We start from the raw sequence: 12,701 nt of genomic DNA, 5'->3' as shown, positions 1-12,701 counted from the left end.
ATTTTACCGGGGCTCCGGCTCAAAAAACAGGAGTAGGAACAGGTGGTTTTTAGTCAAAAAGTGTCTGACTATCCCTCTAGCCTGACCCAAGGTTGGAGAAGTGATGATGTTCCCCCTTAAAAAACATAGTTAAAATGACCAAGCAATCAATAGAATTGCGAACTTTAACATTTAATTTTAACATTGAACTCAAACTATATAACACTACATTTTTACATAACACATTGAACTATACATTGCGTGTCTAATTGGATAACCTTGACAATGTTCGTTCGAACAGGTTGTAATGGTTGCAACCATTATGTCACTCATTTAGTTAGTTAGAGTCAGTCGAAGAAGTCATGGCCAACTCTGATAATTGTAAAGGTTATTTGGTTTTTGATAAAGGTAGCTATGTTATTTTCTACAAATATCTTTACTACAAATAAATGCAAATCTATTAAGAAAACAAATACCTAATATTCTGAGTTTCCCTATCTCGGAAAGAGAAGAAGAGAATTAATTTAATAAAGAACTTAAGTGTGGAAGAGTCATGCTTCAACACGAATGGCCCCGACCGGAGTAATACCACGGCCTCACAGAAAACCGACGAAAAAAACCCTTGTGTTGTGTTTCGTTGTATGAGTGAGGTTATCTGAGGCCCAATTACTAACATCCCGTATTCCCTGAAATTCCTAACCCCCAAAAGGCCGGCAACGCATTTGTAACGCCTCTGGTGTTTCGGTTATCCATGCACGACGGCGATTGCTTACCATCTAGTGATCCGTCTGTTTAATTTAAAATTTTAATTAACCTCTAGACACCTGGAGTACTATAAATAGTATTAAATAAATGTTGCTGGTAAAGGCCGAACGTTATTTAGCGGGAAAAAACAAACACTCGGGAATTGATGCTATAAAAAGGCTGCCCGGTCGTACTCGAAGCACAAAGTTCTAAAACGTTCGGCCTTTACAGCAACATTTATTTAATACTATTTATAGTACTCCAGGTGTCTAGAGGTTAAACACAATACTAGACTAAAATATATCTTACTGCGCTGTCATAGGTGATTCATAAGCTTACAATAAATAATTTAAACTAAAATGTGCTCAAATATTTAACTGCAAATGACTATTCTAAGTATATAGAAATCACCAATCACTACTGAGCATAGAATAGCATACTCATACACCTTAGAACACATTAGAACAAGCTTACAGAGCGTGGGACTCGACAGTTTTTATCCCGACCACATCCCATCCCTATTGATTGGAAGGAAGTGGTCGGTTTTTGCTAGTAAACTTGTAAAGATAGACTTTTAGTGATGTGATGAGAATCTGTTAAGTGAAGTTGTGTTGTGTGAGCATTATTTTTTTATAATTGCGCCACACTATATTCTCCTGTGAGGTAGGTGCACATACACATGACACCTAGACCCGAAACAACAATTGGTGGATGACTCAATGCGGGAATTGAACCCGTTACACGTTGCGCGGCAGTCGGTTGCCAGCCACCGCACCAACCATGCAGTCAACTGTTGATTAAAAGCGTTATAATGTCGAATTTTGATAATTTGTGTTTATCAAGGAATTTGGAAATGTATTTAACAGACACATAAGCATTAAAAATGGGTCAGTTTTCAATGGATAATGTCTATTATATGAGAAAGCATCAAAAATCTCTGGATTTTTATTTGTATATACTGGTAAATGAGCAGACAGATCACCTGATGGTAAGCGATCGCCGCCGCCCATGGATACTCGAAACACAAGAGGCGGTATGAGTGCGTTGAAAGAATCTAACTTAAACATAGGACCACGTCCTTGACAGTTGCTCTTGTTTTTACCAGTGACGCATTAAAATGAAAGTGTTCCAAATATAAATCCATTACAACAAATGAGTACAATCATAATGAGTAACGTGATCATTCATGAACAGACACAGCAGATCAACATACCCGAACCAATCAATAGACATTCTACTTTATCCCAAAAGAACAAGATTGAAAATCGAATAAAGAAAATTGTCAGAATAGAATAGTTTGATGTGCAATGAATGAAGTAATTGATTCCATTGGATCGTGATGTTCTAATTATTAGAATTAATTACTTATGGCTCTTCTATTAATGGCTAATGAATTGGTAGTTCTTAATTATTTATTGCTGTGTGTTGAAATAGACTTAAAGCCAGCATTAATATCACTATGTTGGTCAAAAATGTGAATGACGAATATTACCGAAACTTTGTTACTTAGAGAATCGGTAGGGATGAATGCATGGCTAAATCTTCAGTGAATTACACCATTTATAACTTACATGTAATAAGTTTTTTTGAGGGGGAAAAATCATCTAATGACTGCTCGTGACCCGCGAGTTCGGAAAACGTTTGTTTAAAACCGTAAACATTTAATAAGGACATAAAGTATCTCCAACTTAACACCATTCGTATATTATTTTGTCAAATTTGGAGGTGATTTTTATCGTGAGACATATTAAATTAACTAAAAATCACGGTTTACTCACGTAAATTAATTTAGAAATGCTCTACCACGAGTCACAGAGGGACTCTTCGAGTAAACCGTGATATTTAGTTAATTTGGAGGTAACCTCAAAAGCATTTGAACTGCACACAAGCATAAAATGAAGCCATTCACTACAATATGGATGGATAGTAAGTCTGTCTGTAAGTATTGCCCTTTCACGCTAATTTACAAGCAACAAAATGTCAAACATCAAGCGAAACAACATGACATTTGGCAAAAATATCTTCATTTAGCAGCTTAACGAAGACATTTCAATAAATGCGTTAATTAACATTGAGCTGTATATTTATACGGTGACAGTTCAATTTAAATTGACGCCGGTTATTGAGTTAATGCGTTCTGGCTTTAATTGGTTATGTGTTTGGTAATGAGTAGTAAAATATCAGTGTGTGCTTATTAACTTACTAGCTTCCCGACTGCGGCTTGGCTTGTGTAAAATTTATATAGTTCAGGTCTTGTAGAAATATCAGTAAAATACGTAGCTTAGACCCTGGAAAAAATACAATTTCTAAAGTTTTTTGCATTTGAGAAAGAGGTCCAAAGGGAATAGACTAGTAGTCAAATTCAATCCGTTTTTCAAACATCAAAAACCATTTTTTTTTAATTTTGTATAAAATAGTGCGTTATTACTTAATCAGATTTTTACGTCAATTTTTTTTTAGAAATGTTCGAACGTTAAGTTGATCATCATATCAATGAATTTATATTGGAATTACTTTTGAATATTTTATTGCTTTAAAAAGTAAAATTTATTTTTTGACTGAGGAAACTACTCAACTTAAATAAATGCATTGCCAGACATCTAGAATCTTATTATTCTGAAATAAATAAATAAACTAAATTCCCTTAAACCTTGACAAAGCCACACTCATTTGTTTATCACACTATCCTTGTAACTAAGTAAGACAAAGTATCAAGTTCAAATGTTGGAAGTGCGATGTTCCCACGCCATCGTTTCCGCACCTGGTGTGGATCTCGCCTTACACCGGACAGTATGGCCGGTATTGCAACTTGGAGTAAAGGAAGACGAAGGTATATCCTGTTGGATAATGTCAAGTAAAAGTAATAAAGATAGCAGTGACTCCTGTAGGCTAATGTTAAGTTAAAGTGAAACAGAGAATGGTATATTGAAGGATTTCTTTTTCTTATGGAATATAATAGGTTTGGCAAACGTTAGACTTAGTACCTACCTATAAAATTTGACAGATAGGTACCAGACAGCAGCGCTCTCCAACACATTTTTTTTGAGAGTGAAATGACATCCTATATCTTGGGCGAGGCGAGAGGGAGTGTCAGATTCATACTGACCTAAAAACCACCCCGTTCCTACTTCTGCTTTTCGAGTCGGAGCCCCGGTAACCCGCTAGGCAGTCTGCAGCAGCATCAGCCTTACTGGGCCCCATCTATAGTGGTCTGATGCTCCTCGCCTAAACAAGGGTCTAGTTCTGGTCGGGCGGTGAGTTACCCTTGCTCGCCGTCCGCATTCTTCAATGCATACCTTCCTATAGAGAAATCACCCATAGTCCAACACTGTACTGCCACGGGCTGTTGATATGAAGTCACGGAAATAAGACAATACTGTGAATCTAAAGGAAAACAACTTCCTCATCTTTTCTTTTAAACTTTTTAGAAGTCTATCTCCCAACAATTGTTTCGAAGTAACATTCCCAACCGCTTCCAGTGTTAATTTCTTCCGCTACACAACAATTCAGTTTAGCACACAATGGATGACGCAAAAATATCTTGCAAAGACCTCTTTTAATTCCTAATATGGTGGCGCTTCATTAAACTCTTTAATTTGTTTCAAAATGTCATGGGAATTGAGAAAACAAAGGATAAGTATGGGTGTATAAGTTGGGCTTCTTACTGGTAGAAATAATTATCGGAAGTCGTTTAAAGGGATCGAGTAAATTAATTATTATTGGCGGTTGTTTTTATATGAAAGTCGGTGCTTGGTTAAATATGATGGAAGAAATGGTGTATTTTCTTTTCTTATTCATTGGTTGAACAAATGACTACGGACATTATTTTTCAGCAGTTTTGTTCTACAGAATACTTAGCTGTTTAAGTGTAATTACGTTATATAAAAAGTTATTAAATATTTGCGTATGTAATAAAATATTTCTTTTTTCATTATGGATTTATTATGTCATTTTGAAGTAAACTGATAATGGGGTAATGATCTAACTTAATTTGATCGTACTAAAATTTGTTAGTTTGGATGTTTATCCGTCAATAACACTGAAACTACTGAATGGAATTTGATGCAATTTCGTATACAGACATGGATACGAAGCCGCAGGCAAAAGCTATTTTGCCTATATATCACATATGTAGAAATACTAAACCTCACAATGAACATGACGCGAAATGAATTTTCGCTTTTATAAGAATTGAGTTGATAAAAAACATCTGATCGTCACATGATTGGAATAATTTCTTTAGTTTTCCCTTTGTGTAAGAATATTGCACGATTGTGTATATAAATGTATATTATGCATGGAGTTCACACAATTTGAATATTTCGTTGTTTTTATTCAATTGTTTTTTTTTTTTATTGTGTGTTTTGTTGACAGCTTGTGAACATAGGCATGTTTTATGGAAAGCAGTATTTGTAAATGCGTTTTGTTAATTGTTAGCCATGATTACACCGTTTGTATTGTTTGTATATTTTTGCACCTTTATGCTAGAAGTTACAATAGCTTAGATTTCAAAGTAAGAGTTTTGTTGTGAAATCAATTTTGCATTTAGAAATTGTTTATATTTGTAAGTTATTTTCGTATGATTTTGATCGTTATGTTACATGATTTAAAGTTAAAGATGCAATGAAAGATAAACACTTTTAGTATAGCTATGATAATTTCTAAAGTGAAATATTATTCTTATTTTCAAACAACTCCATATAACTACTTCTAACTATCTCTTTTTATGCTAATCTCCTTCTTCTCTCCCACAGATGACGAAGGAGGTCACATCAAACAGACTGGTTACGAGTCCAGAAGGCAGAATGACCTGTACATGCGTTTGGGACTACTTCTGGGCGAGAGAAGAGGAGCGAGGAACAAGGCTAGAGATAGCTGTACTTCTCTCGCTTCTCTCGATGCACATACGCTGGCGTCACATAATACCAGTCCTGTAAGTATTGCATTTTATTTCATAGATATTATGAAGATATATTGTTTGTCCTAAAGAACATCATGAAAATAAGTAGTCTACATAGTATGTATTTTAGTTTTTCGCTAAATTACGAAAAAAATATCGTGTTAAGGTTTTGAGTCACATATAACTTAAGAGAAGCCTTTATGTTGTTCATGCAATAACGTAAGAACGAAGCGAAATATGTTCAAAAGCAGACTTCTGTCAGAATAGTCTTTTTAAATTTATTTTGTCATCAAATCTTTTATTGTCATTCCGAACGCAGTAACATCAGTTACCTCAGTAAGCAAACTCTTAGAACTTTGCTTTACGTTGAATGAAAAGGAAAAGAAGCACGTTCGATGCTCTGATTGGTTTGTTCAATCGCACCAGCCAATCAGCGCTCTCGTTTTGTTACAGTATTCTTACCTTCAATATTCTCAAACAATTTCTGCAACATATACATATATTTTACCCTTCCAATAACCCTTTCCTTCCAGGTATCAACCCTCACTGGTTCTTCAGAGGTGGAAGTAGCGACGCCATTGGGCCGCGACTCCTTGGGCTCTCTGGCGTCCATGTCATTATCAGCAGCCAGCAACTGTTCCTCATCCAGTCCTGGCAGCAGACGGCATTCTGTTAACAGTGAGTAGATACCTGCATATTATATATCTTTTCTTGTTTTTCTTGTTTTTGCCTTTTGAGTACTGCAATAGAAGACCCATAGTATTTCAATTAAATTCGTTTCAAAACATATCAGTAGCTACCCTTAGTATGAGTTTGCTTTGCGGTGAACGAAAACGAAACGAGAGCGTTTTCTGTTCTGTTATGTTCTGAATGGCCGGTTTGAATAAACCAACCAATAAGAACGCCGAATGCGCTCTCGTTTCGATTACTTTAAACGTACTAAAGGTACAGGTTAATGAAAAAAATTGAAAATTTATAACTAACTGAGTTCGAATTGGAACTAAACTCAAATCCTTAATTAATTCCTATAACTTAAAAAATGTAAAATATTCTTTAAAGCATTCTCATCCCTTCTAGGATTCCATATAAAATATGTCAATGATAATATAATAGGAAATGATACAATGACAAGCCATTTATCATACCAGTTAAGAATATTAAAATCCATTATTTAAACCACATTTCATTAGCACAATTTTCGCCGACAACATCCCAAAAAAAAAACAATCAACTAATTAGCCAAATTAGTTTCCTAATTCCCTTTCCTATCTCTCCTAATTAGGCTCTTGGAGATTAAAGTGGCTGGTCATTAAGATACCACGCCCCTCCGTATTTATGGCTGCCAATATCGACCACTCACAAGGAAATGTTATTAGGTTTGGACACGAGAACCATTCATAGATTAGAAGTAATTTGGAAATTTTGGGTATAGGGATAAAAATAGACTGGGTTTCTGGAACAGTTTAGAGTTGTTGATTTGTTTTTTTTTTATTATTATTTTCCTTTTGTTTGAGATGAGTTGAGATTATTGGTCAAGTAGTCACGTGCGAATGCTGTACAAGGGGATCTCGGGTTCGATTCCTGGGTCGGGCAAAGTATTACAAAGCTTTTTTCGGATTTTCAAAATTTTCTCAGTAACAGCACGGAGTCTGGAATTGTTCCCAGTGTATGGCTATAGACACACTCCCTATTATAACATAAATGGTAATGAGCTCCTCTGCTTACCTCTTCGGGGATAAAAGGCCTTGTTTTTATTTGTATGAAATTCTTGAGTTCCACTTCATCGTTGTTTATCGTAGTATTAATCTTTCCTTCTCCACCCATCGTATTATTCTATCTTCCACTCTCTGTCACACAACAATCAGCTTTAATCATTACATTAATAAAATTGTTTTTCCCATAGCTCTCCAAAGCGGCAGATCAGATGAGCTGACGCGAATGTCCAGTGGATTCTTCAAAACACGGAAGACAGCAGCGAGACGATCAGCCAGGGTCAACAGCAAGCAATCATCGACATCATCAGAAATCAAAAAAGGTTATTTGTTTTTTTTTTAAGAGACGTAATCGAGCAGACTTATTACCTGATGGTAAGCAATCGCCGCCGCCCATGGACACTTGAAACAACAGAGGCTTTACAAGTGCGTTACCGGCTTTTTGGGAGTTAGGAATTTAAGGGTTGTTGTTGTTGTTGTTCGGGAATGGGGATGGGGAAGATTGGGAAGGGGGGAATTGGGCCTCCGGTAACCTCACTCACACAAAGAAACACAACGCATGCGTTGTTTCACGTCGGTTTTCTGTGAGACCTTGTGGTATCACTCCGGTCGAGCCGGCCCATTCGTGCCGAAGCATGTCGCTCCCACACTTGTAAAGCTAAATTAATGTTTTTTCCTAGTCTAGCCAGTAGTCACTATTCACTCACAGCAAAAACGTCCAAAAGATATTATTATAATGTAGTCGAAGATTATTTTTAACGTAATTAGGTTTCTAATTAAATGCAACTTAGATTATTTTTAAACATCTTCGGTAGGTAAAATGAGTTTTTGATTGTAATAAAACCGATTTAGACAATGATTTGCAAATCGTGAGTAATAAGATTTTATATTAGGTACCTACTTATTTTATGTTCATATGCCAATTCTAAGAAACATATCGATTAAGATTAAAATTAGTTCATCCGTGATCATGGCGCTTGCAACAGTGCCGAAATATTGAAAAGTCATAGACATAAATAAACATGGTAAATATCCCATCTTAACTTCTAATGATAAGATTAAAATTGTATCGCAGTCAGTAATTCGTTCCATATTATCGTTTACGTACATTAATGGAGAAAAGCTTTACTAGTTTCGAGTCACAGAGGGACTCTTCATCATGAGCAGCGTATGCAGACGCGGCGATGTCACGTAGCCTACTGACGAGTACGAGACGACATAAACTATGATTTTTACTTAATTCTTGACGATCTTATGCAAGTTACATCATTGTTCTAATAAATAAATTTCTCCACAGTTCATCCATCACCCCAGCTGACGTTACGACCACTATTCTTCGAGGTACCTTCAACAGACAACCAGACGTTCTTCTCAGGAAGACAATGGCTTATGAGGGATATGGAGAAAGCTCTTGATTCTAGTGCCTCAGGTTTGTATCGTACCTTCCTAATTTTTATCTTTATTTTTTACACAAACTATTTCAACTAGTCACAAAATAGATAGAATCTGAAAAAATACAGTTTTCTCTTCCACATGTCTAAAAAAAAGTAGATTTGATAGTGACACATAATAATATCGTAATTTTATCTTAAATTGTGTACCATTTGTAAAACTGTGATCATTAATTCACAAACTCCCTACTGTTTAATTTAACAAAACTTCTATTCCTTCTACAGGTATCATAGTATCTGGTTGTCCAGGCACTGGAAAGACGGCACTAATACTTCAGCTAGTAGAATACTCCTGCTTTGGTAGAAAAAGGAACTGCGAGTATGAAGAGCTACGAGAACAATCAGACATCAGGGAGATGCTTCCAGAGGAGCTCACTATTGGCATGTTCACCCACCTGGCTTCACATGTAGTCGCTTATCATTTTTGTCAGGTAAGTTTTGAAACGAAAGTAAACCTAATCACATCACAATTAAGCATATTTTTGTATAAATCGTTTGCTAATACGTGTTTTATTTTCAGGCTGATAACAACAGTACCTGCCTCGTCGGTGAATTCGTCCATTCTCTAGCAGCACAACTCTGCCAAGCTCCTAGGCTACAAGCCTACAGAGAATATCTCCTTAGCGAGCCTCATCTACTCGCTTGTCTGTCTCTGAAAGAATGCATCGCAGACCCAGACTTAGCCTTCATGAGAGGTATAATTGAACCTCTCATAATCCTGAGGAGGAATGGAAGTATAGACTCCTCAAATAGCATCATCCTCGTAGATGGTCTTTGTGAAGCTGAATATCACAGACCAGATCATGGATACACCATCGCCTCGTTCCTAGCAAGACATGTACCAGAAATGCCGACGTGGCTCAAAGTAGTTGCTACTGTAAGGACACAATTTTTGGAGCTGTCGAAGCAGTTGCCGTACACCAGGCTCAGTCTGGATGAGTCAGACAATGTCAACAAAGATCTCCTGGAGTATTTCAACACAAGACTACAAGCTGCTCCTATCATAGAAACAAATATCAAGTGTTCAACTGGAAAGTCTGAAGGAGTCCACAATTCCGTGATGAAGTTCGCTCAATATGTTCTCCACTTAAGCCAAGGCTCGTTTTTGTTCCTAAAATTAATTCTAGACCTACTTGAAAGGAGTCATATTGTTGTAAAATCCACGAATTACAAAGTAGTACCAATATCATTGGCCCAAATATTCTTGTTGCAATTCAATCTGCGGTTCCCTACGGTACAGTCATTTGAGAAAGTCACGCATATCCTAAGTGTGTGTCTTGCAGCATTATACCCTCTAACTTTGGTAGAAATATACTATTCAGTGAATTCATTGCTGGTCAATACGTTCCTTCCTTGGGATGAGTTCTGCCACAGATTCGAATCCTTGACAGACTTTCTGGTGAAAAGGATCGACAACACATACATGTTCTTCCACCCTTCATTCAGGGAATGGTTGATAAGAAGAGATGATAATGAAAGTCCAAAATTCCTCTGTGATTTGAGAGCTGGACATTGTGGTATTGCATTCAGGCTTTCTAGGGTACAAGCACCATTAGACTCGGAAAAGTCAATGGAGCTAGGACATCACATCTTAAAAGCACACATGTACAGAAATATGGGTCCAGCGCAACTAGGTTTATGTCCAAGAGATTTGCAAGCAATGTTGGTGGCAACAAGTTCGGCCAATGTTGGTGAAGCGATTGCCAATTTGAGGAATATTTATACTCCAAATGTAAAGGTATCTCGGCTGATGCTCTTAGCTGGAGGTTCTCCCAACCAGATCACGGAATGTCTTGGTAGCGCTCCATTACTATGCATGTATGCGTATCAAGGAATATTGGCCATGGTTGGGCTGTTGATAGAATTTGGAGCTGACATGGAAATGACAAACTCACAAGGTTGTACAGCTTTATCTTTGGCGTGTCAGAGAGGACACACTGATGTTGCGAGGAGACTTATAGCTGCAGGTAACTTTATGATCTAATTTTGTAACACTAAGTTCTACTTTTGATTGCCTTCAGAATTGTTTCTTTGATTAACCATGGTTTTATTATTTCAGGTGCATCACTTAGTCATACAGACACTGCAGAACAGACTCCTCTAGTCCACGCAGCGAAGAATGGCCACAGGGATACAGTAATTTACCTACTAGGTTGTCAAACAGGCAACGATAGAAATTCCTTAGACATAGATGATGGCAGCATTGAGCAACTAGTGCCAGGATCACGACACGCTTTGATAGCAGCTGCCCAGAATGGACATTTAGATATTGTGGAATACCTTCTCGATACTGCTGAATTAATTGTAAGTGTAGTTCTTATTCTTATTATTGTTTATATGCATAATGAAACTTTGCTAACTGCTATTCCTTAATAGGAATGGTATAAAATAACTACTCTGTTCTTATTTCTGTATAAAATCTATCCAAAGGAAAACGTTGCCTTCTTTGATGTTAGTTTTCCAATCACTAAAACAATGATTATTATTCTTTTCCAGCCTGACGGTATATGCCCAGTCACAGGAGAAACAGCTCTCACTGCAGCCTGTTCATCAGGCAACGCTGCCATAGCAGACGCTCTCCTCATCAGAGGAGCTACACCATACTCCCTAAACGCTCGGCAACTATCTCCACTGGCACTTGCAGCCAAGAATGGCAGAACCGCTTTAGTACTAAGACTCTTAGATTCAGGAGCTGATGTGATGGGTTCTGGTGGAAAGATTCCCTTGATATTAGCAGCAGCTGAAGGTCACGCTGACGTCGTTGAGATATTATTAAATCAAGGTGAGTTTTATGTGCATTTGTAAAATTTATGAGCCTTAAAATTAAACCCTAAAGAAATGTAATAAACTTTAAAATTGTCTTGTTGTTTGTGTTATGAAATCTTAAACTTCATATTAAAATTTGGTTTTTGTCTCAGGTGCTGACCCAGACGCTGTGGATGGTGATGGAATATCAGCTCTTGGCTGGGCGTGTCTAAGATCCAGATTGCCTACAATGATAGTGTTACTTGACAAAGGAGCTACCATAGGTAAATAGACTTAGCCACTTTTTTAGACATCGTTTATAGTCATAAGGTAGTGGTAATACCAAGAAAGCAGTCAGTCACCCAGTAACTACTGCTATTAAAAACTGTTCTTGTATTGTAGATTGCTCTAGACTAGCTATGTCTTATAATACATAATCAATATCTCCACGATGTCTCTCTTATCTTCAGGAAAAATGTGGTGTTAGTTTCCAAATTAATCTTTTCAACCACTTCTTTTCAGATCAACCTGACGGTAGCGGTCGTACGCCTCTGGGTTTAGCCTGCGGTGGACCATCAGATCTCGTCGACATCCTGCTGGAAAGAGGAGCCTCGTTGGAAAGAGTTGACCACAGTGGCCTCAGGCCACTCGACAGAGCTATTGGACAACGGAATGTTCCCGTAAGTTATATTTTCTATTATAGTTAACGAGTAAGATACAAATGGCTATTATGATTTAGAGAGCTTAAACTCTTTATCATCATAATCTATCATAAGCTTTTGCAGTAATGCATTTGAACACTCTATTGCCTTTACCATTCAGTCACTTATAAATGGTATAGAAATATCACTACTCTTTCAAAATACTTTTTTATATCTTATGATCAAATATTTCAAGTGCCTTACCTTACACCTTTACTAATAATCAAATTGCTATTTTTACAGGTCGTCAATTGTTTCCTGAGAAAAGGCGCTAAACTCGGTCCAACCACATGGGTTATGGCTTCAGGCAAACCAGAATTCATGTAAGTGATCAAAATAAGATGGATAACATTTTAAATTATGACTGCACGGTTGGCGCGGCGGCTGGGTAACCGATTACCAAGCAATGTGTAGCGGGTTCGATTCCCGTAAGGAGCAACTCTTTCTGTGATCCACAAATTTTTGTTCC

The 12,701-nt window shown here is 37.1% G+C and overlaps 1 protein-coding gene across 5 annotated transcripts in view; it reads left to right on the top strand.

Annotated features, from left to right (window-relative positions):
- LOC118276042 (protein TANC2) overlaps positions 1-12,701 on the top strand; it is a 310,683-nt gene that overhangs the window by 294,764 nt on the left and 3,218 nt on the right. For all 5 annotated transcript variants that reach the window (XM_050707485.1, XM_050707484.1, XM_050707486.1 and 2 more), the window contains 11 exons: positions 5,478-5,656; positions 6,157-6,301; positions 7,527-7,658; positions 8,633-8,764; positions 9,012-9,217; positions 9,307-10,753; positions 10,846-11,090; positions 11,283-11,568; positions 11,705-11,815; positions 12,054-12,211; positions 12,476-12,555. In XM_050707485.1, coding sequence (XP_050563442.1) covers positions 5,478-5,656; positions 6,157-6,301; positions 7,527-7,658; positions 8,633-8,764; positions 9,012-9,217; positions 9,307-10,753; positions 10,846-11,090; positions 11,283-11,568; positions 11,705-11,815; positions 12,054-12,211; positions 12,476-12,555 — 3,121 coding nt within the window. The remainder of the gene's footprint in view (positions 1-5,477; positions 5,657-6,156; positions 6,302-7,526; positions 7,659-8,632; positions 8,765-9,011; positions 9,218-9,306; positions 10,754-10,845; positions 11,091-11,282; positions 11,569-11,704; positions 11,816-12,053; positions 12,212-12,475; positions 12,556-12,701) is intronic.

This window comes from Spodoptera frugiperda, chromosome 31, assembly GCF_023101765.2.
Source record: "Spodoptera frugiperda isolate SF20-4 chromosome 31, AGI-APGP_CSIRO_Sfru_2.0, whole genome shotgun sequence".
Classification (NCBI taxonomy): Eukaryota; Metazoa; Arthropoda; class Insecta; order Lepidoptera; family Noctuidae; genus Spodoptera; species Spodoptera frugiperda.
Note: the sequence above shows the minus strand (reverse complement) of the source record. Positions and strands in the feature narration are given on the sequence as shown.